Source organism: Nerophis ophidion, linkage group LG04 (genome assembly GCF_033978795.1).
Source record: "Nerophis ophidion isolate RoL-2023_Sa linkage group LG04, RoL_Noph_v1.0, whole genome shotgun sequence".
Taxonomy (NCBI): Eukaryota; Metazoa; Chordata; class Actinopteri; order Syngnathiformes; family Syngnathidae; genus Nerophis; species Nerophis ophidion.
This window is the reverse complement of record NC_084614.1, coordinates 43,869,564-43,893,182: the sequence shown is the minus strand read 5'-3', so window position 1 is coordinate 43,893,182 and position 23,619 is coordinate 43,869,564. Positions and strand designations below refer to the sequence as shown.

At 39.8% G+C, this 23,619-nt stretch overlaps 2 protein-coding genes across 2 annotated transcripts in view; both read right to left on the bottom strand.

Moving 5' to 3' along the window:
• The window catches only part of si:dkey-250d21.1 (uncharacterized), a 45,392-nt gene extending 38,635 nt beyond the window's left edge, over positions 1-6,757 (bottom strand). Inside the window, exon 1 of the mRNA XM_061898136.1 lies at positions 6,404-6,757. Coding sequence (XP_061754120.1) covers positions 6,404-6,498 — 95 coding nt within the window. The 5' untranslated portion in view covers positions 6,499-6,757. The remainder of the gene's footprint in view (positions 1-6,403) is intronic.
• A 4,891-nt stretch (positions 6,758-11,648) lies between these two features.
• On the bottom strand, positions 11,649-22,332 carry thap12a (THAP domain containing 12a). Its single transcript, XM_061898134.1, has 5 exons — positions 22,071-22,332; positions 17,811-17,925; positions 17,593-17,691; positions 15,161-15,191; positions 11,649-15,069 (listed from the first exon to the last, which is right to left on the bottom strand). The coding sequence occupies exons 1-5, from the start codon at positions 22,154-22,156 to the stop codon at positions 13,265-13,267; spliced, it is 2,136 nt and encodes a 711-aa protein (XP_061754118.1). The 5' UTR covers positions 22,157-22,332; the 3' UTR covers positions 11,649-13,264.
• Positions 22,333-23,619: the final 1,287 nt, after the last annotated feature.

Genomic DNA, 23,619 nt, shown 5'->3' with positions numbered 1-23,619 from the left:
ATCGAAATACATTTTGGTACCGGTTCCAAAACATTGGTATCGGGACACCCTTACTTCAGTCTTAATGTACCGAAAGTGAGTCTTGCTTTTTGAAGCAGCAAATTTTTCAACACTGAATTTTTCAGCACTGATTTTTTTTTTTACATTGAGATTTTATACACTGAATTTTTTTACGCTGAATTTTCTACACCCTGAATTTTCATACACTCAGAAAATAAAAATTCAGCGTTTTAAAATTCAGTCACTGAATTTTAAAACACTGAATTTTTATACAATGATTTTTTTTTATTAAATTGTAAGCATAATTGGATTACTTTTACAAAATTCAAAAGCAAAAAATTTGGTATCACAAATTAACCTCCATATCTTCAGCCTGATTTATATAAACCACCGTGAACTGTAAAATGCGGTGGAAACACAAACCACACACTTCTACAGGAACCTATACCTGTAGTTCCAAGAAGCAGAGGGTCCAGGAACCAAATGTTCCTGAACTTTTGGTGGAAAGTGGCCTATTTTCACAGATTCCTAGAGGAATGCCAACTTTCTAATGTATTTTACACAGCATACCCCACCCTCTCACGGCTCCTTGTACGTAATGACAATTACATACACACGTAACACGTGCCCGCACATTAGCTTTAGGTGTTGTTAGCTAACAATAGCCCATCCATCCATTTTCTACCGCTTATTCCCTTTCGGGGTCGCTGGCGCCTATCTCAGCTACAATCGGGCGGAAGGCAGGGTACACCCTGGACAAGTCGCCACCTCATCGCAGGGCCAACACAGATAGACAGACAACATTCACACTCATTGACAATTTTGATAGTTAGCCTTACCTGTCATAGAATGTATATTCTCTCATAACAACACGACTGCAAATTTTTGGTTGCTTCTCTTGGACTACTTTTGTATGTGTGCAGGCGCTCCCTGTATGTGCATGCTGACGAGACAGGGTGAGTAACCGGAGTAAACACTTATCATTTTATTTGGGTTGGTAAAATGTTTATAATGTAATTTTTTTAATTGTGAAAAATATTGACAATTGTCAAACTAATCTGTTCTGTTACACCAGTAATGGTAACATAAGCTAGTCGGTGGTATATTTTGCTTTGAAAAATGTTACTGTGAGGAAGTTGCAAACAGCACCTTTAAATAAAACCTCTGCTCTATTTGTAATTACTAATTAGGCCTACTATGCTACTGTATTTTAGTGTTGGTCTTTGTGGTGGTACTTGGAGAGCCAAGTATTGGTGGAAAAAAGTTTGAAAACCACTACTTTAGGTAGGAGTGTAACGGTCCACAAAAATTTCAGTTTGGTACGTACCTCGGTTTAGAGGTCACGGTTCAGTTCATTTTTGGTACAGTAAGAGTGTTTTTCAACCTTTTTTGAGACAAGGCACATTTTTTTCCATTTAAAAATCCGGAGGCACACCACCCGTAGAAAACGTTAAAAATGAAACTCCCCCAGGTCCTCCTCGTGCCTTATTTTGAGTTTGTTGGTGTTTTTCTGTGTGTAGTGCTTTAGTTCTTGTCTTGTGCTGTTATTTTGATGTTTTCCTGTAGCAGTTTTATGTCTTCCTTTGAGCGCTATTCCCCGCAATAGCACTTACCCAATATGGGTTCGAACTGGATTTGAACAAGTGCCCTAAGGAGCTAGAGTTGTGTCGTTCGCGAATGATTCGTTCGAACGAACAAATCTTTTGAGTCAACATACTGAACCGAATCACTTCATGAACTGATTCGTTCCTTTCTCAGTTCAGTTGACCATACCGGTATGAATGGAACTGGCGCACTCTGTGACTCACTGAACCCTCGACGTCAGCGAACGACACAGGGCTTGGGGAGGGACTGAGCGAACGATTCATTCACCGCGGATTAACGACATGAATCACTCAGTGAACGACAACTCTATCGCTCTCTGCTCTGCTTGCCCCAATGACGTGAGTGATTTTCATCCCATCCATCCATCCATCCATCCATCATCTTCCGCTTATCCGAGGTTGGGTCGCGGGGGCAGCAGCCTAAGCAGGGAAGCCCAGACTTCCCTTTCTCCAGCCACTTCGTCTAGCTCTTCCCGGGATATCCCGAGGCGTTCCCAGGCCAGCAGGAAGACATAGTCTTCCGAACGTGTCCTGGGTCTTCCCCATGGCCTCCTACCGGTTGGACGTGCCCTAAACACCTACCTAGGGAGGCGTTCGGGTGGCATCCTGATCAGATGCCCGAGCCACCTCATCTGGCTCCTCTCGATGTGGAGGAGCAGCGGCTTTACTTTGAGCTCCTCTCGGATGGCAGAGCTTCTCACCCTATCTCTAAGGGAGAGCCCCGCCACCCGGCGGAGGAAACTCATTTCGGCCGCTTGTACCCGTGATTTTGTCCTTTCGGTCATGACCCAAAGCTCATGACCATAGGTAAGGATGGGAAAGTAGATCGACCGGTAAATTGAGAGCTTTGCCCTCCGGCTCAGCTCCTTCACCACAACGGATCGGTACAAAGTCCGCATTACTGAAGACGCCGCAACGATCCGCCTGTCGATCTCACGATTCTCCTCCCGTCGCGGGGATATGTTTCATGCCGTTGGCATCCGTTCTCTATTCATTCTCCAAGATAACGGCTAATGTTGACTCAAGCCACGTGAAAACAAACACACACACGCGCCTCGTCCCCATTATCTCAACACATACATTTTTTTTTTGCATATTTAAGTTGATATTTCCATTTTTATATTTTTAAATGTCAGCTACAGAAATGTTTGTTTTTATGTTGGCATTTCTGGCAATTGGTTTAATATTTGTTTTGTTTTATTTAAGGTAGCCTATTTATTTTCTTTTTGTTTGCACATTTAAGTTGATATTTTCTTTGTTATATTTTTAAACGTAGGCTACAGAACATTTAGTTTTTATGTTGGCATTTCTGGCTCCTAATTTATTTGTTTTATTTTGAAGGTATTTATTTTATTTTTGTTTCCATATCTAAGTTTACATTTTCTTTGCTACAGAACATCATTTAGTTTTTATGTTGGCATTTGTTAAGGGTTTCTTAATTTAATATTTGTTTTTGCAGAGAGCTATTCACGTCTGTCGCCCTCTGTCCCACAGAACTGTAGCTAAGTGATTCAGCCTCACTTCACGAACCTACAAGAAGTGACTGGTTGTCGCTGAGGACGTGAATCACGATCGAGCTGCACTCACTCACTCACTCATTCAGAATCAGGACTCGCGATTCGCGAACCTACTGACACAGAGAACTGACTGTGTCGCGGAGGAGGACGTCACATTGAGGATCTCGTTCAGTCACTGTGCGCTTCGTTCATTGGGTGCTGAGGGCTTGTGTCGTTCGCGAACTGACACACACCGAGATCTGCCGCTGGGGAAGCTGTTACTGACTGACTCATGATTCGCCGACCTCCACAAAGAACTGCTGCTGCAGAAGTGATTCTGTGAACGAATTTTTTGAACGAATCAATTTAAGGAACTCATTCTAGTGATTCAGTACGGTCAAAAGAACTGCTGATCCCATCACTATAAGGAGCACGGCAGAATGAACTGCGGTCCTTCACTCTACCAACTGAGCTATCGAAGAGATAGGTTCTTACCGTTTTTTTTATGTAACCAATCGGATGGTTGTGTGAGTGGGACAATGCTACAGGATGAAACGACAAGGAAATGAACTCAAAAGTGTGTGTGGATGTAGGATAAAGTTAGGTGGGATTTACCCCGGATAACTTTAGCCAGCTTAGAATAAACGGGGCCTTAGATAGTACTTTATAGATTCCTTCGGTAGAGTTCCCTCAGGAAAACGCAATTTAAAAAAAGTAGCATAACAAAATTCAAATTAAAGTTGATATTTGTTAAGTGATCTTAACTAGGCTGACCATGCGTCCTCTTTTCCCCGGACATGTCCTCTTTTGCGGTGTTGTCCGGGCGGGTTTTTTTAAATGCGTCAAATGTCCGGCATTTTGAATTAGGGTTGCGTGTATTTGTTGGCTGAGTTCTTTAAGTTTACTTTCAGAGCGTGCATATCACAACATACAAGATGCCGTCATGGCGACACACCACCCCCCTTTACCGGGCTACCGGCATGCTTGTCACTCCTGTTGCATGCTGGGTTGTGTAGTCCTTTTATTCCCTGGCTCATGACATCACACTAGCTGTAAATATTGTAGCGGCTGGCTACGGGGTGTTAGCCAATGGGGGGCGGGACTTCCGGGGAAGTTAGGGAAGTGACGCTATTGACAGGAAGTGTTGGTTCGAGTTTTGCCGGGTAAAGTAAATAGACTTCTTGGTAAACACTAAGGTGAGTGTAAGACTCCAGAGATTTAAGCGTTAAATATAAAATGTATATATGCCCTGGCACACCATTATTATCATTTCATGACCCAAGCAAAACACTTTTTACACTTTTATACTGAAATAAATACACCTACAAATTATTAAATAAAAACACGGGAAAAGCTACCAGCAGCGGTAAAGTTTAGATCCATGAAGGAAAGAAGAAAGTGAATGAATGTTTATAACTGAAACATTTACATATGTATAACATTTGTCTTCTTTTTTTATTATTTTTTTAAAATTAATTAAGTAACATTTATGACAACCTTTTTCCAAAACACGATATAGAATGTGAGTTACAATAGGATAATGACTACGTTCATCATTTGTTTTCAAAAAGCTTACAAAAAAGTGGGACCCCAAAAATTGACTTTAGGTCCCCATTTTTATGACTTGATGGGGTCCTTGGCGCCAACACAGCAGTCAAAAGAGGAGGAAAAAATGCTTTATTTAAATAAATATATTATTTATAAAGCAAGTTTGAGTATCATTGGCAAATTTTCACCTACTCCTGGCGTGCTGCCCGCCCTGGCACGCATATAACGAATGAATGGTTTATTTTGAGCCATGCAACAAAACAAAAGAATGACATAAAATACAAAAGAAATATATATATATATATATATATATATGTATATATATATATATATATATATATATATATATATGTATATATGTATATATATATATTTACACCTACATTGTAAACATTACATGTGACTAATCTTTTGTAGATGTCAAAATTGGCTCAAAAAGGAGTGGGAAGAAGTAAACTTATTAGGTCCCACCCCTATACATATACAATATATATATATATATACAATATACGATACAATAATATCCATCCATCCATCCATTTTCTACCGCTTATTCCTTTTTTGGGGGTTGCGGGGGGCACTGGCGCCTATCTCAGCTACAATCGGGCAGAAGGCGGGGTACACCCTGGACAAGTCGCCACCTCAGCGCAGGGCCAACACAGATAGACAGACAACATTCCCACTCACACACTAGGGCCAATTTAGTGTTGCCAATCAACCTATCCCCAGGTGCATGTCTTTGGAAGTGGGAGGAAGCCGGAGTACCTGGAGGGAACCCACGCATTCACGGGGAGAACATGCAAACTCCACACAGAAAGAACCCGAGCCTGGATTTGAACCGAGGACTGCAGGACCTTCGTATTGTGAGGCAGACGCACTAACCCCTCTGCCAATAATATATATAATATAATTAAATTCAGTCGTTGCTGCGTAAATGCTATAAATTATCCATATATAATACATTTAAATTCACACACATTTATATATATGCTAACACACACATATACACATACACAAATTATATATATATATATATATATATATATATATATATATACGTACATATATATGTGTGTCCTCTTTTTAGGATTTCAGAATATGGTCAGCCTATCTTAACAAAACAACGGCGTCTGTGACAATTGGTATTATATCTACTAATACAGGTAATTGATTATGAATACACTATTTTGCTGTTCACCAGCGGACAATAAAAAACGGCGCTGCGCGCCTAAAATGGCCCCCAAGCCGGACTTTGGACACACCCACTTTATATTACATTTTCGGCCGATATATTCGACGTTCATACTTGCACTACAAAAACTGCACTGATCTACCGAAATGGCACATGTTTATATAAGGCCGGCACAATAATAGTCTGACATTAACTATGCTCAAAAGTTGTCCCACAAGATGATTGCTATGCTAAGCTAAGTTACCGCGCAGGGACGCTAGGTGTCGTTAATATATTTGTAATTTATACTCCCAAAAGTTTAAAAGTACGCTCTTTATTATATTTTACCGCAACGGCAAGCAGTGCAATATTACGATACGACAAGTAAACTGTGTTGATATTCGCCTGGGCGGCAAGACCGGCGGACGACTAGTTGGGGAGTGTGGCGATCAAGTCTGCGCCATTTTCAACCGACTTGTGCCACTGATGCTGAGCTAGCAATGCTAACGTGCGGATGCTAACACGTTCCGATGGCGAGCTCGCCGGCATATGCACGTTTAGCAGCACAATTGGAACGCTCTTACCGCTCCGGGTCCGCGGGGAAGCTGAAAAGCGGAGTGTTGTTGTCGGGGCCTTCTTGCTGGTAACCACAGTTGACTGCGGCGCAGCAGTCAGTCATGTTGGAATAGCTAAGCTAGCTAGCAAATTGGCTAGCTTAGCTTTGGGGAGTCCGCTGAGTGAAACCTGCACAAGTCTACACAATCATGCCCGGGCGGCGAGAGGGTGTGTGAACGCAATGCTCGTCTCGAGTATTTTTCAGAAGCTAAGAGCCGACTACTTGCATTGTTAAAAAGTTGACGCTGCGTGTGGTGCGCCAGTCGCCGAAAGCGTGAACCAGGAACTGGACCCTGCGGTTACACGTGTTGGCCAGCAGAGGGCGGAAAACACCTCATTCGCTGCATTCTACCAACTGTGGAAAAAAATCCATCCATCCGTTTTCTACCGCTTGTCCCTTTTGGGGTCGCGGGGGGTACTGGAAACAATTGGTAACTATTTCATATACTGCACTGGCTTCCTGTGCACTTAAGATGTGACTTTAAAGGCCTACTAAAACCCACTACTACCCACCACGCAGTCTGATAGTTTATATATCAATAGATGAAATATTAATATTGCATCACATGCCAATACGGCCTTTTTAGTTTACTAAATTACAATTTTAAATTTCCTGGGAGTTTCGTCTTCGAAACGTCGTAATGAAGACGTGTACGCATGACGTCACAGGTTTTTAAGAAGTATGAGCGCTGCGCGCACACACACAGCTAAATGTTGTCTGCTTTAACAGCATAATTATAGTTTTCTGGACATCTGTGTTGCTGAATCTTTTGCAATTTGTTCAATTAATATTGGAGAAGTCACAGTAGAAAGATGGAATTGGGAAGCTTTAGCCTTTAGCCACACAAACACACGGTGATTCCTTGTTTAAAATTCCTGGAGGTGAAACTTTCCTATGGATCAGAGCGCGGTCAAAAGAACATGGATCCCGACCACATGTCAACCAGCAGGTTTCAGTGAGAAAATTGTGGTTAAAAAGTCAGTTCTTACCGGAGAAAAGCTGAGCTTGTGCCGTCCATAGCTGCCGTCGACTCCCCTGAGACACTGCCCGTCAGGACACCCGTGGAGACACCCTTCCGATTATCAGGTACTATTTAACTCACTAAAACACTAGCAACACAATAGAAAGATAAGGGATTTCCCAGAATTAACCTAGTAAATGTATCTAAAAACATCGGAATCTTTTTTTTTAATAGTCCGTCGCTATCAATATCCTTAAACACTAATCTTTCATCCTCGCTCAAATTAATGGGGAAATTGTCGTTTTTTTCGGTCCGTATAGCTGTTTTTGTTGGAGGCTCCCATTAAAAACAATGTGAAGATGTGAGGAGCAGTCAAACATGTGACGTCATCGTCTGCGACTTCCGGTAGAGGCAGGGCTTTTCTCTTAGCACCAAAAGTTGCGAACTTTATCATGGATGTTTTCTAAATCCTTTCAGCAAAAATATGGCAATATCGCGAAATGATCAAGTATGACATAGAATGGACCTGCTATCCCCGTTTAAATAAGAAAATCTAATTTCAGTGGGCCTCTAAGGTTTTACGTATAAAATACTACACTGTCTAACTCCAGCCTATCATGACGATTTTATTGTACCATATGTCCCGGCGAGAAATTGGCGTTCAAAGAACTCCAGCTTATTAGTGATTCCCAGAACCCCAAAAAAGTCTGCGGGCTATAGAGTGTTTTCTATTCGGGCTCCAGTACTCTGGAATGCCCTCCCGGTAACAGTTTGAGATGCTACCCCAGTAGAAGCATTTAAGTCCCATCTTAAAACTCATTTGTATACTCTACCCCAGGGGTCACCAACCTTTTTGAAACCAAGAGCTACTTCTTGGGTGCTGATTAATGCGAAGGGCCACCAGTTTGATACACACTTAAAAAAAATGCCACAAATAGCCAATTTTCTCAATTTACCTTTAATACATACATCTATATATTATCTATTTAAAAAATTGGTATTTCTGTCATTCCGTCGTACATTTTTTTTTTCCTTTTACGGAAGGTTTTTTTGTAGAGAACAAATGATGAAAAAAACTCTTAATTGAACGGTTTAAAATGGGAGAAAACAGGAAAAAAATGACAATTACATTTTGAAACATAGTTTATCTTCAATTTCGACTCTTTAAAATTCAACCGAAAAAAAGAAAAGAAAAACTAGCTAATTCGAATCTTTTTGAAAAAATTTAAAAAATAATTTTTGGAACATCATTAGTAATTTTTCCTGATTAAGATTAATTTTAGAATTTTGATGACATGTTTTAAATAGGTTAAAATCCATTCTGCATTTTGTTAGAATATATAACAAATTGGACCAAGCTATATTTCTAACAAAGACAAATAATTATTTCTTCAAGATTTTCCAGAACAACATTTTTAAAAGAAATTTAAAAGACTTTGAAATACGATTTAAATTTGATTCTAAAGATTTTCTAGATGTGCCAGATTTTTTTTTTTTAATTTTAAACATGAGTTTGAAGAAATATTCCACAATTATTCTTCATTGAAAAAACAGAAGCTAAAATAAAGAATTAAATTAAAATGTATTTATTATTCTTTACAATAAAAAAAAAAAAATTTACTTGAACATTGATTAAAATTGTCAGGAGAGAAGAGGAACGAATTTAAAAGGTAAAAAGGTATGTTTTTAAAAATCCTAAAATAATTTTTAAGGTTGTATTTTTTTCTGTAAAATTGTCTTTCTGAAAGTTATAAGAAGCAAAAAAAAAAAAAAAAAGAATATATTTAAACAAGTGAAGACCAAGTCTTTAAAATATTTTCTTGGATTTTCAAATTCTATTTGAGTTTTGTCTCTCTTAGAATAAAAAATGTCAAGCAAAGCGAGACCAGCTTGCTAGTAAAAAAAAAAAAAAAAAAAAAAAAGTCAGCTCACTGGTAAGTGCTGCTATTTGAGCTATTTTTAGAACAGGCCAGAGGGCGACTAATCTGGTCCTTACGGGCTACATGGTGCCCGCGGCACCGCGTTGGTGTCCCCTGCTTTAAGGTTTTACGTACAAAATACTACACGGTCTAGCTCCATCCTATCTTGCTGACTGTATTATGAAATCTGCGTTCAAAGGACTCCGGCTTATTAGTGATTCCTAGAGCCCAAAAAAAGTCTGCGGGCTATAGAGTGTTTTCTATTCGGGCTCCAGTACTCTGGAATGCCCTCCTGGTAACAGTTAGAGATGCTACCCCAGTAGAAGCATTTAAGTCCCATGTTAAAACTCATTTGTGTACTCTAGCCTTTGAATAGACCCCCAATCACTCTATCCAAAAAAAAAAAAAGAGCTGTAGCTATTATTGGAAACTCAAGACAGCCATGACATTATGTTCATTACAAGTGTATGTCAACGTTTGATCGCGACTGTATATTTTAAAAAATTCGGCTTTCATGGCTATCTCAGCCAAAAAGGTTCCCAACACTTGTGATTAACTATACGCGTAGTTATGTATTTAGATAGTAAAATCCATAAAAGGGCAGGATATAATACTTAAAACACATTGGAAAGTTAGCGCCCTCTACACCAGTGGTTCTCAACCTTTTTTCAGAGATGTACCCCCAGTGAACATTTTTTTAATTCAAGTACCCCCTTATCAGAGCAAAGCTTTTTTGGTTGGAAAAAAAGAGATTAAGTAAAATACAGCACTATGTCATCGGTTTCTGATTTATTAAATTGTATAACAGTGTGCTCATTTGTAGTGGTGTTTCTTGAACTATTTGGAAAAAAAGATATAAAAATAATTAAAAACTTGTTGAAAAATAAACAAGTGATTTAATTATAAAGATTTCTAACCATAGAAGTAATCATCAACTTAAAGTGCCCTTTTGGGGGATTGCAATAGGGATCCATCTGGATTCATGAACTTAATTCTAAACATTTCTTCGCAAAAAAAGAAATCTTTAACATCAATATTTGTGGAACATGTCCACAAAAAATCAAGCTGTCAACACTAAATATTGCATTATTGCATTTCTTTTCATAGTTTATGAACTGACATATGTATAAAGGATTTTTGAATTGTTGCTATTTTTAGAATTAAAAAAAAAAATCTCACGTACCCCTTGGCATACCTTCAAGTACCCCCATTTGAGAACCACTGCTCTAGACATCCGCGTAAATGTTGAAAACTGTGGCAATGATGAATGCTGCAACACATGTGAACATACAGTAAGCATTTCCTTCTTTCATAGAAATGATCCCTCTAGCTCTTGAATTTGATGCCAGTGGGCACTCTTTAGTAAGAACTGTGGATTTGATAAGTTTGTTGGTTAGCTTGAACAAGTTGGCGACAAAGGGGTTCAATTTAAATTGGGAATTGTGTATTACAGTATGTATAAGTGGTCATCAGGTTAGGGGCATGGTTCGTTCCTACTACTGTGATTTACTGTACGTCAGAATTTGTAGCCGAGTTAGTCACTCACACTTAAAATTGAACCAAATTATACAGGAATATAGCAAACAGTATTTAAAAGAGAACTTACCTTCATCCCTGTGGTGATCTAGCACAGTCTGTCTCCAACCCCCGGTCAGACGGGTTCATATTGGTCCAGAAATATATTTGTTTGAAATTACGGTACATCCTTTTTACTTTTTTAAGCAAGCCTCCTCCATCATTGCATGCGATTTAAAGTAAGCAAGCAACATGTGTTGCCGAGAACAAAGACAGGGGTTCCACTAATTTTGCACTAAAATGAGTTCCCCTTTGTTCATATTACAACCTGGCACCGTCACATTATGTGATAGGACTACTGGACTGAGAGCCGGTTCTTGGGCTCAAAAGGATTGTGGACCACTGGTCTAGCACACTGGAAGGGGTTTTGCAGGATGGGACAGACATGAGATGTCAACAATGGGCCCACTACACTGCATAGTTGTTGCAAGATAACATATTTATCCTTGATGATGGTCACGGCATTTGAGGGGCCACAAAACCAATGTTGACTTCACCACCGAGCATCTTACAAGGTGTCATTTTGCTCTACTCCCACTGTCTTTTTTGTTTATTCCGCTGTATGACACTATTACACATATGTTTTCTACAATAGTGTTTTTTGTATGATTTGGTTCTTAAATGCAAATATTTGCCCAAACATTTGTCTACTGTCTCGGTAATCATACAACCAAACATTGCGCATAACAAACTAGTGGGTTTGCCCGCATATCATTCAGCGGAATTTAAGGCCTGTGACAAAGAATTCCATACGTTGGTAACTCAGTCTCTGTACTTTTTTATTGAATACAACTGCAAAACAATTCACCATTGGCCTTGTTAGTTGTGAGTGGCAGCACTCATAGTTAAGTACATATAAGGTTGCATCTGTGTGGCTCTCCCCTCCTCTTCGATCTCTGCTCAAAAGGATTCAATAAAAAGGTATGTTTAATATTCATTTATACATTGCATTGGTCATTTGTATGTATTGCTCATAGTTCTCTACATGCAAAACTATAATCACTCTCTAATAGTGTGTGTTCATATTTTTGTGTGTTTGCAACGGAATCATGTGAATTGCATTGTTACTTATGGGAAAGATGATTCGGTTTTTGGACAATTCATTTTTGTCTAACTTTTTGGAAAGGTTCACTAAACAAACCTAAGGTCGCACTGTATCGATAATTCATGCTTTCACATTTAAAGGGGAAATGCACTTTTATGGGGGATTTTTGCTTATTGTTTACAATACATGAAAGAGACACTTTTTTTTTTCCATTTAAATTTGTAATAATCTGCTCGAGGTGGCTGGCAATGCAGCTAATGGGAGCAATCAAGTCTACCTCTAAATCACTTTGAACATCCAAAAACCGGCAATAATACTTAATTTACATTCTGTAACCTGTACAATAACCAAGCTGTAGATACATTGTTTTCGTGAGCACAAACACAGAGGAACTGTTTTTCTAGCCTCGTAACATCGCCTTGACGGGATGCTACGGCATTAGCTGCAAGCTAGCTTTTGTGTCAATAGCTGAATAGCTTGAGTTTGTAATGCACAGCACAATAGGACACAAATCTGTACTGACTGAAAAACATGAACAGTATCTGTAAAGTATCAGCCCGCATTTCATGTTTTGTTTGTACACAGCTAGCTCAACATTGATATACAAGCATGAGGTGCTGTGTATATCATGATCAGTATTACAGTGACCGTTGTCTGATTGGTCAAGCTGGCCGGGGACATTTATTTTTCCTGCTGATTTTGGGTATGTCACGTCGGTCCTGACTTTCTCAACTACCATCTGCTCCAACATTGTCACCCTCACTTCTATAACCAGCAGTTTATTCTTCGTATATTCAGTTTCAAAACGATTGGTTATAAATCCTAATTTTTCTAAAAATAACCATCTTTGTCGTCTATTACCAGGTCTGCCATGTTTAGAACACACACACGCGTTAATTTCCCAAAATAAAACTACATGTTTGTTGCCTGAATTACAAAGTGCGTTGATATGGGCACTGAAATAAATGCGTCCCGGAAAAAGGTTCTGGTAATGCTTAAAATGACCAAAATACGGTAACGGTAAATATTTTACATATTTTAAAGAATGTGTGTTACAGGCTACAAGGGTGACTCATTAGCTACATCTTGCAAGTGTTTTTTATCTTTACAATCCTAAAAAAAAGGACATATGATTTTGTATTTTATGATTGAAAATGATTTGGAAAATTCCCCCAAAGGTGTATTTTCCCTTTAAAACCAGGACCACCTGAATTGTATTTTATATTTTGTTACTTGCAAGCTAACTTTTGTTTGCTACTGCTCAACATCAAAAGTGGCCTGAAAGCCTAAAAGTTTGACTAAGTGACTAAATTGCAGATCAAGTCAGAACTATGAGGAGTCGTCACCACCAGGGTACAACTTCATATAGACTTCAACCATTGAATCCAAGTCATAGCCAATGTCATTGTTGATTTTCAGAAAAGCTAGACTCTTGGATTTAGCGATGTCAGGAGTGTTTTCCATGTATGCTTTGAAGCGCTCATATGCCACATTCAAATTGCTCTCCAAAGCTAATGTAGGCAGGACGCCCAAACGTCTCAAGAGTGCAAGCATGTTAGGGAAAAACTTGAGGTCCGCTTGCTGCAGTGTTTCATGTAGGCTAGAAGGCAGGGTTTCTCCTTTACCTTTTTTGCTCCATTTAACCCACCAACAATGTAGCTCGGCGGTGAGAGATGCCGCGTTCGGTATGTCGTTTTTGAACGCCAGCATGTTTTCTTCCTCGGGCTGAGTGGCCTTGTTCTCTTCTATGACTGAGGGAATCAGTGACAAGCATCTCAGAGCCTTCATGTGGTCATCGGTGAAGAGTTTGCCAACTTCGTTGAGCGCGTGTTGCACTACAGGAATGGCTAGGTGCTGCTTGTAGTACGTCTCTGGTTGAAGGAAGTCGGATGGATGCTTCCTCAAGAGTGACCGAGGAAGTTCTACTGCAATCTCCATGGTAGCAGCAAGGTTAACCGCCTCCTCTGTCCAGAACTCATGATACACCTCGATATTGTCGGCCACTTCCTTAAGAGAGTGCAATACTGCTTTCACACTGTTGGCTGCAAAATGGGTGTTAGTTGCATCCCCTTGAATATTCCTCCCAAAGGCCTTTAAAAGCGTCATGGTGTTTTTCAGAACAACCAAAGCCATAATGAACTCAAAATCTGCCAGAGCTTTCGAGATCTCCAAGGCATTATACGTGATCTTATCGCTCCATCGCAAGTCTTCGTTGTCGTGTACGCTGTCCACACACAGCAGCAAAGCCTCGACGAGCTCCACTGCCACCTCAAACACATCGTGTCTTCTAGTCCAGCTGGTGCTGCAAATCTCTTTCAGTTCCAGGACCTTTTCTTCTTTGTCGGGGTAGATGATGGAGATGGCATGCTCCAACTCCAAGCACAGTAACGAGGAGTGATTGAAGAAAGATTCAATTTTCTCCAAGGTGCACATGACGAGCTGGACTCCCGACAAAGCCATACCATTGGCAAGCGATATGTTCAAAGCATGGGTGGGTCGGAATGTGAGCACCGTCAGCGGATACTTTTCCATCACTTTAGTGGCAAATGCTTTGACTTTAGTTACGTGTGTCCAGGAGCATGAGTGGGCTTGGCCTCTACACTGCTCCATGTTCAAACCCCAGTCATCAACCATTTCAGACAACAGTTTTTCCGCCAAAACATCCGCATCTCCATCAAAAGACAAGAAGCCAGCAAACTTCTCACATTGATGGTTAGACTGATCCACGTAGCGCAAGAACACAGGGAGGAACCAACCTTCGGAAATCTTTACCAAATCCTCAGTTATAATTGAGAACAAGCCGTTTTGCATCACTTCCTCTATCACCCTATGGCGGATGCATTTTTCGCACGCTTCAGTCAGCTGACTCAACTGAAGCGATGAACAGCACTCTGTATCGGTGTCGTGCATCTTCTTAATCGCTTCATCTTCACAACTCTTGCGATACTGGAGCAATGCCTCAAAATTGCCTAATGTGTCCCGTTTACTACCGTCAAACATCATCACAGGAATGTTCTGCTCTCCTAAAAGTATAAGGGCCTCAAATAACAATGTGAGATATTCTTTTTGTTTGTCTTCCTTCAAAGAGGCCTGAGATCCCTCCGTAGTTGTGTCATCTTGGGACTCTTTGAGTTCTGCACGTGTGAAATAAATTGCAATGATCAGAAATTGAATCAGACAGATAATCACTCTTGCAAAAAATGTAGGAGGAATATATCTACTTACTTTTTCCTCCCTTACTCTGTGCATCTTCCTCCTTGAGTACAAAAAGATACATACATCAAATATACTTTTATAAAATGATACAGACAATTAAACTAAATTATCAGTGTGTGGAGTGAAACTATGGAATGAAGTGAGTAAAGAAGTTAAACAATGTTGTAGTATGAGCCAGTTTTACAAATCGTAGGGCCATTCCACCAAATTAGTGCCCAGGAAATAGTCAAACCTGTCTACAGCAACCACTTTAAGGAAAACTGCAATTCTGCCCGCTGGCATTGCGCGCTAGACAATAAAAATTATATGAATTTGGCCGACAACAGAGCTTTAAATACTATAGTTATGTCATGATAATGCATGTTGATGACACATTCTAGCTATGTCCCACAAATTTGACAGCGACAAGCAAACAAACGCATCCTCAACGCAATGTAGCATTCATGCTAGCGGCTCACATCAAAGCCACTTTGAAGTAAAAAATACTCACTTCCACGGCGACGAATAGACTATGTTTCTTAAATGTACATTATCACTGGAGTACAAAGAATAGCTAAAGATGCTACAATACACGCAGTAGAAAGATATGCTAACCGCTAACGGCAATGCTAGAGCTCTTGGATGTGAACAAAGTTGGGCAGATCAATACAAATATTGGTCGTAAGGATACATAGTATGTATCATTATATTCTCAATAGTATAGTGGTTAGATCGCTATTTTTTTTGTATCACAAAAACTTTTGTTATTTTTGTCATTGTTTACAAACTCAGGAAATAAGTCCCTGGTCAAAGGAGGGCTTGAAAAGCAAAAAAACAAAAGATTTAAATTGGACCCAATTCTAGGATATAGTTTTAAATATTCAAATATATCTTCTGCATTTGAGTGACAGACATGTTCGCCAATCAAAATTGTTCATACAAATACGAATACAAAGCCAAATGTCCCGTTGTGGTAATATTTCAGCTTCAAATCAGTAGGACAATATGAGCCCATCAACTGGGAAAAATGTGCGAGAATGCCGTGATCACACTATCACAAAAAGACGATGTTCGACTTTGTTTTTACAACTCGGAACAATAATGCACTAGGAAGATGTTCAGTATTTATTTAAGTTATTTTTTTTACAGAAATGAGTCCATTTTATATTTTTGTTTATGCATTTAGGATTACTAAAACCTAATCACAGTACATTGGTAAGCAATTCTACAGTAATGAGAAATACAAATTTACATAGTTTCAAATGGTTACTTGCATTATTACTATATATTCCGATTACATTACATTATAAACACTGTATAATTTTCTCTGTTATTTCTTCAGTTTAAAAGCATAACGTAAACAATATCTGAGTTTGTCTGCATAGAGCCAAATTTATTGCACACTGTTCTAATGTGTGACACCTTGAGACAAAATGCTGATTGACGGCCTAAATGTTGCATGTCTTCCTTTGTTAGTTTTGTTACAGTTTCATGCATTTTTATGAATATATACTTTTTAAAAAACGCAATTAGGTTTTTTTCTCTAGATTGTGAATTAGTCCCAAACACGGCGCCCTGTAGTCATGAGAGGGGCTTTTGACCAACCATTCAGGAGTTCAACTGGCCATACTCTGATTGGTCAAAAAACCCTCGCTTGACTACAGGGCGCCATTTTTGGGACCAACTCTGAAACCAAGTTGGCCATACTCTATGCACGGCTCTGGTCGATACTACAGTGATTAGGTCGATATATTTTTTTAATAAAATATTTTTTTATTGTGTTTGTCAAAGTTTATAAACTTAAGGAAAAATTCCCTGGACACACAAGGGAAAACAACTAATTATTTAAATTGAAATGATTAAAATTATTTATTTGATTTTCCAGACACTCCAAGCACTTCACAGAGAACAGAGAACCCATAATTCATGCACTCCACATTCACACCTCGATGGCAGTAAGCTACATTTGTATCCACAGCTGCCCTGGGGTAGCATGACGGAAGTGTGGCTGCCAAATTGCCGCGCCACCACCAGACATTCATTCCCATTCATACACCAGTGTGATCAAGTGGAAGCAAGAAGGGTATTTCCAAAGGACACAACCACTGAGTACCAAAGCTGGAATCGAACCTGGAACTCTCCAGTTGCTGTCACAGTCACTCTACCATCTGAGACACTCTGTCACTGTCCCAAACGCGTATTTGCCAGTAGTTTTTATTTATTTATTATGTACTATTGACATTGTTTTGATCAAACAACAACAAAGGAATGAGTTTAAATATTGTGTTGATAGTGTTAATCGCACTCCCTATAAATGCACTGAAATATGTACATTTAATACGTGTGATCGGTATTGATATTGTATCGGACATTTTTTTCATGGATGGTCGGTATCGGCAGCATATAACCATGTTCCAAACAACCCTAATGTTAATGTCATCAATATTTTAAACATTACATACCATCTCTTTACTGCGCTTCGTGGATTTCGTTGGAGGTTTGTCGGGTTCATTAAAAATAGTTGGTATGATGTCATCCTTCATCACGATGCTTTGGTCACTCTAAGAAAACAAATGCACATTAACACTTATGATAGCCACTGTTTGAGTGTTTAACATTATACTTTCAAATGGGAGCAGCAATGTTTTTTCTGTCGAATGGTCCTGATCACATAACTTACGCTATCAGTCCACTTTTCAAAATGCTTCCCACAAAGTCTGTAGTGTCTGAACAGCTGCTCTGGGGATTTGCCTGCAAGATCTTCCCGCTGGCATTTTTCTACCCATGTTTTACACCTGAAATGTGAAGGGGGGAAAAAAAGTGACACACAAGTTACCGCAGAGCCAAATACATTTTCTCAAATACAGCAGAATTAATGTGTTCTGTAGCAATGACTATTTGATACCAGGTAAATATAGCGTCATTTTTTTAATAAGAGTTTTTTTAGTTTGTCTTTGATTTGTCAATTATGCTTATAATAATAATAATAAGAAAAAACACATACAAAGATTTTAGGAAAACAAAATATTTATATCAACAAACTTACCACAACAAACACACAAATTGCGAAACACAAAGAGCAACCGCTGGAATGTCTCTAGTCTGACCATGTCCTGGTGAATCAAACAGTGTCGAATGTATTATGACTTAAGACCTACCATAGGTGCTGCTAAAAGCTGTTAAGAAATTAGGTCACATGGTTAAAAAACGGGATTCTGATTCGCGGGGCCCAGACTCAACCTTCCACGTAAAACAGTTAATTAAGAGTTTGAAGACCCCTGATGTACATTCAATACAACAATATAAACAATACCTACAAATTACATTAAATGCCCCAGTTTTCCTACAACCGACTTTTCACATTATTCACTTTTGGCAAAAACAAAAATGCCAATACTTTCTACCGATTTTGTATATTCTTTTGGATTGTTTTCGTACGATTAAAGATTGCGCCTAACAAATTAGTCAATTTGAGCGTGCATCGTCCTGTGCAAGCGGGCGTCTAAACAAAGAATCCCAAACATCGGTGACTTTTTCGTTGTGTTTTACTTTATAGCTGTATGTAAATGGCACCGCTGAAGCAGCAGCGACTTGCATCATCTCTGTTTCTAGATTGTTTATTGCCATATGCACAGTTAGACAGAAAGTTTGCCGTACAATGGAATTCTTACTTTGCTAGTCCACCCATCAACAAGTCACACGGCACTTAGCTAAAATAAAAACATAAAAAATATTATATGTGGAAAAGGGGTTAGTGCATCCATCCATTTTCTACCGCTTGTCCCTTTTGGGGTGGCTGGGGGGTGCTGGAGCCTATCTCATGTGCCTCACAATACAAAGGTCCTGAGTAGTCCTGAGTTCAATTCCAGGCTCGGGATCTTTCTGTGTGGAGTTTGTATGTCCTCCCCGTGACTGTGTGAGTTCCCTCCGGGTACTCCGGCTTTCTCCCACCTCCAAAGACATGCACCTGGGGATAGGTTGATTGGCAACACTAAATTGGCCCTAATTGGATATACAAGGCACAGTGACTAACATAACATTATTGCACATTCTGATTCACAGTCAACAGTATAAATGTGCTCTTTTAATATATTTTATCTGCTTTATGTTATTTGGGAGGGACGGCGTGGCGCAGTGGGAGAGTGGCCGTGCGCATCCCTGGTTCAAATCCCACCTAGTACCAACCTCGTCACGTCCGTTGTGTCCTGAGCAAGACACTTCACCCTTGCTCCTGATGGGTGCTGGTTGGCGCCTTGCATGCCAGCTCCCTCCATCAGTGTGTGAATGTGTGTGTGAATGGGTGGATGTGGAAGTAATGTCAAAGTGCTTTGAGTACCTTGACGGTAGAAAAGCGCTATACAAGTACAACCCATTTATCATTTATTTGATGTTTCTCTTGTTTTAATGTGTTTTACCTTCATCTTTTGTGTACTGTTTGCAACCACATACTTTACCCTTTTAGGATAAATAAAGTTTATCCTATCCTATTTTGATTCCACTCATCAAACAAATGAACTATCAGTCAACGCAAATTGTTCAGCAATAAAGAGTACCGATGTTGAGCTGTGCTTCTTCCTGCTCCTTTTTCGGACATGTGTGCTGGTGCAAATGTTACCATGTGATATACACTTGACGGAACATTTGTCATATAAAGCCATGACCTAGGGCTGGGCGATATACACGATATACCGTGGAGTTGTCTCTGTGCGATATAGAAAATGACTATATCGTGATATTCGAGTATACGTTCTCACGCAGTTGCTTTTGGCTGCGGTCATTATATTACAGGCTTTTCTCACTCCTTCCTGTGTCTCCTTCTCACAGACAAGCAAACGTACCTTCTTACATACGTCACAAGTCACATACGTAAACGCCCTCGGGGAGCAGAGAGGTAGCAGCATGGTAATGTTAGCTGTGATGCTAGCAGAGCCGTACGAGTGGTAATACGAGAGAAAGAAGGTGCGAATGAAGGATTTCCCAAGAAAAACAGCAGGGGGTCCATCATCTGGCAGTGGTTTGGCTTCAAGTGGGAATATGTCGAACAGACTACCGCAATTTGTCAAGAGCGATGCTACAAAAAGTAGCATTACTGCAAATATGTAGAATCATTTGAAAAGTCTCCTGCTGGAGAATGAAGAGTGCGTACTCCCCATATCAACATCTCCGTTCGGTGCCACACGCCCACACTACCAAAATGCTGAGGCAAACATTTCCACATAAACACCGTATGACGAAAAATAGTCAACAAAAGAATTTAATAACGTCCGTAGTAACCTACCACATAGAAGAAGGACGAACACTATTTTATTTCCTATTATGCAGCTCATTTTTATTTGACACTTAAAATGTCTCTGACAATCTTGCACTTTCTGTTTTGGAAATGACATGAATGTTTGTGCCACTTCTTAAAGGCCTACTGAAATGAGATTTTCTTATTTAAACGGGGATAGCAGGTCCATTCTATGTGTCATACTTGATCATTTCGCGATATTGCCATATTTTTGCTGAAAGGATTTAGTAGAGAACATCGACGATAAAGTTCACAACTTTTGGTGCTGATAAAAAACCTGCCTTTACCAGAAGTCGCAAACGATGACATCACAAGGGTGAGGGCTCCTCACATCCTCAGATTGTTTATAATGGGAGCCTCCAGCAGCAAGAGCTATTCGGACCGTGAAAACGACAATTTCCCCATTAATTTGAGCGAGGATGAAAGATTCATGGATGATGATATTGATAGCAAGGACTACAAAAAATAAATAAATAAATAAAGTTAAAAAAAACAAAAAACATTGCATTGGGACGGATTCAAATGTTTTTTGACAGATTTACTAAGATAAATCTAGGAAATCCCTTTTCTTTCTATTGTGTTGCTAGTGTTTTAGTTAGATTAAATAGTACCTGATAGTCGGAGGGGTGTTTCCACGGGTGTCTTGAGGCCAGTCTCTAAGGGAAGTCGATGGCAGCTGCATGGACAGCGCAAGCTCAGCTGATCTCCGGTAAGAGGCGACTTTTTACCACCATTTTGTCACCGAAACCTGCCGGTTGACAAGTGGTCGGGATCCATGTTCGCATGACCGCTCTGATCCATAGTAAAGCTTCACCTCCGAGAATTTTAAACAAGGAATCCCCGTGTGTTTGTGAGGTTAAAGGCTAAAGCTTCCCAACTCCATCTTTTTACTTCAACCTCTCCATTATTAATTGAACAAATTGCAAAATATTCAGCAACACAGATGTCCAGAATACTGTTCAATTGCGCGATGAAAAGAGACGACATTTAGCCGCAAATGGTGCGAGGCTAATATGTACCCTGCAACCCGTGACGTCACGCGCACGCGTCATCATTCCGCGACGTTTTCAACAAGAAACTCCGCGGGAAATTTAAAATTGCAATTAAGTAAACTTACCCGGCCGTATTGGCATGTGTTGCAATGTTAATATTTCATCATTGATATATAAACTATCAGACTGCGTGGTCGGTAGTAGTGGGTTTCAGTAGGCCTTTAATAACTGTTTAATAAATACAGTTTTGGTCAATTGACTTAGTTGTAATGTCCTTCTCTGCATGAAAGTTTAAAATGAGCATATATTAATGCAGTATGAAGAATAATATTTTAATGTAGACACATAGAATCATCATACTGCTGTGATTATATGTATCAAGTGTTCATTCAAGGCTAAGGCAAAATATCGAGATATATATCGTATATCGCGATACGGCCTAAACATATCGAGATATTAAAAAATGGCCATAACGCCCAGCCCGACCATGACCAATCTTACACACCTACATGAAATACATAGCAAACATATGCCATGTGTGTCTTTAGTCAGTTTGTTTATAGGGCAAAGTGGGGATAGTTGCGTTCCAATAAAAACATATTTCAGTCGCATTGCTACACATTGCCAGCTTTAGCGTCCATGTATAGTTGCGTCTTACCTTTCTGCGTCGAGCGGGAAGCGGAAGAGTGAACAGGAGTCCCGTTTGGCATTGATACAGTTGGGAGCCGCGCAGCGATTCTGCATTTTAGTTTGCCTTATATTGAATGGAGTGATATTTACACTTGTATATGTACTTTTCAAACGAGCTAGCTATGCTAGCTGTAGATCTCAAAGCACCGGAAAAGAGCGGTCACTAAATGGGCCACAACAGACGCGACTTCCTCCCCGTGTTTCCGGCGGTTGGCATCCATCTTAGTGGCACACTACCGCCGTCCTCCGCTCGGAGTCGGACCTACATTCGTGCAGTCATTCACACCCATTTCCACTTTTATCATACTATGTATCTAGTCCAGTGGTTCTTAACCTTATTGGAGGTACCGAACCCCATTAGTTTCATATGCGCATTCATCGAACCCTTCTTAGTGAAAAGTGAATTTTTTTTTTTTTTCCAAATTCAAGACAAAGTTATGTGTTTTTGGTAACACTATTGTATGGAGAACATATTCTAATAGTAACAAAGACTTAATTTAGAGGTTGTTGGACACCAGGGGAACAATTTCTAAGTAAAAAAGACTTAATTTGTAGTTATTTGGTTAGGGTTAGAGGGTTATAATGAGGCCATGCTGAATTAGGCATTAATAAGTAATTAATAATGACTAGTTAAGAACCAATATGTTACTAATTTTCATGTTGATAAGCGATAATAATTAATGGTGAATATGTTCCCCATATAAGTGTTACCATGTTTTATTACTGGTGCACAAAATGAACAGTGCATGAACATCACCTTGTTCAAAGAACAAAACCAACACAGTGCATAAACTCACAACAAATGACACACCTGCAAATCAGTGTGACTTCTGCTGTTGCCGTATCCGTAATACATCGATAGGGAGAAGTTTTTATTGAGACGATGAGTCGGGTGTGTTTTGACCTCCGCTGAACCCGAGGCCGACTCACTGAACCACTAGGGTTCGATCGAACCCAGGTTAAGAACCACTGATCTAGTCCGATTAAAACAAGTTCTCCAGAATGTATTTCACTAATTTCAAATGAGCATTTATTGTATCCACTTACACCTGTAATTGCTGACTCTTAATTGTCTTGTAGTCGTTGGGAGGTTTGCTTTCAATGATTTCCAATTCTACCTTTCTTGCTTCTGTAATATTTCCTACGATGTGTGATTTTGGACTACACATCCTCAATAAGACACTGTATGACTTACTATACCATGGGTGTCAAACTCCGGCCAGAGTTGTGTCCTTGTGCAAGACTTTTCACCCTTGCTCCTGATGGGTCGGGGTTAGGGCCTTGCAAGGCAGGTCCCGCCATCAGTGTGTGTTAATGGGTGAATGTGGAAATAGTGTCAAAGGGCTGTGAGTACCTTGAAGGTAGAAAAGCGCTATACAGGTATAACCCATTTACCGGATTGACATACTGATCCGGAGTTGGAGGCGTTTGTGTCCGTGAGGAACAGGAGGCTAGACAAACTGCTGGCCATCATGGACAGTCCTGCCCACCAACTCAACCAGACAATTGAGGGACAG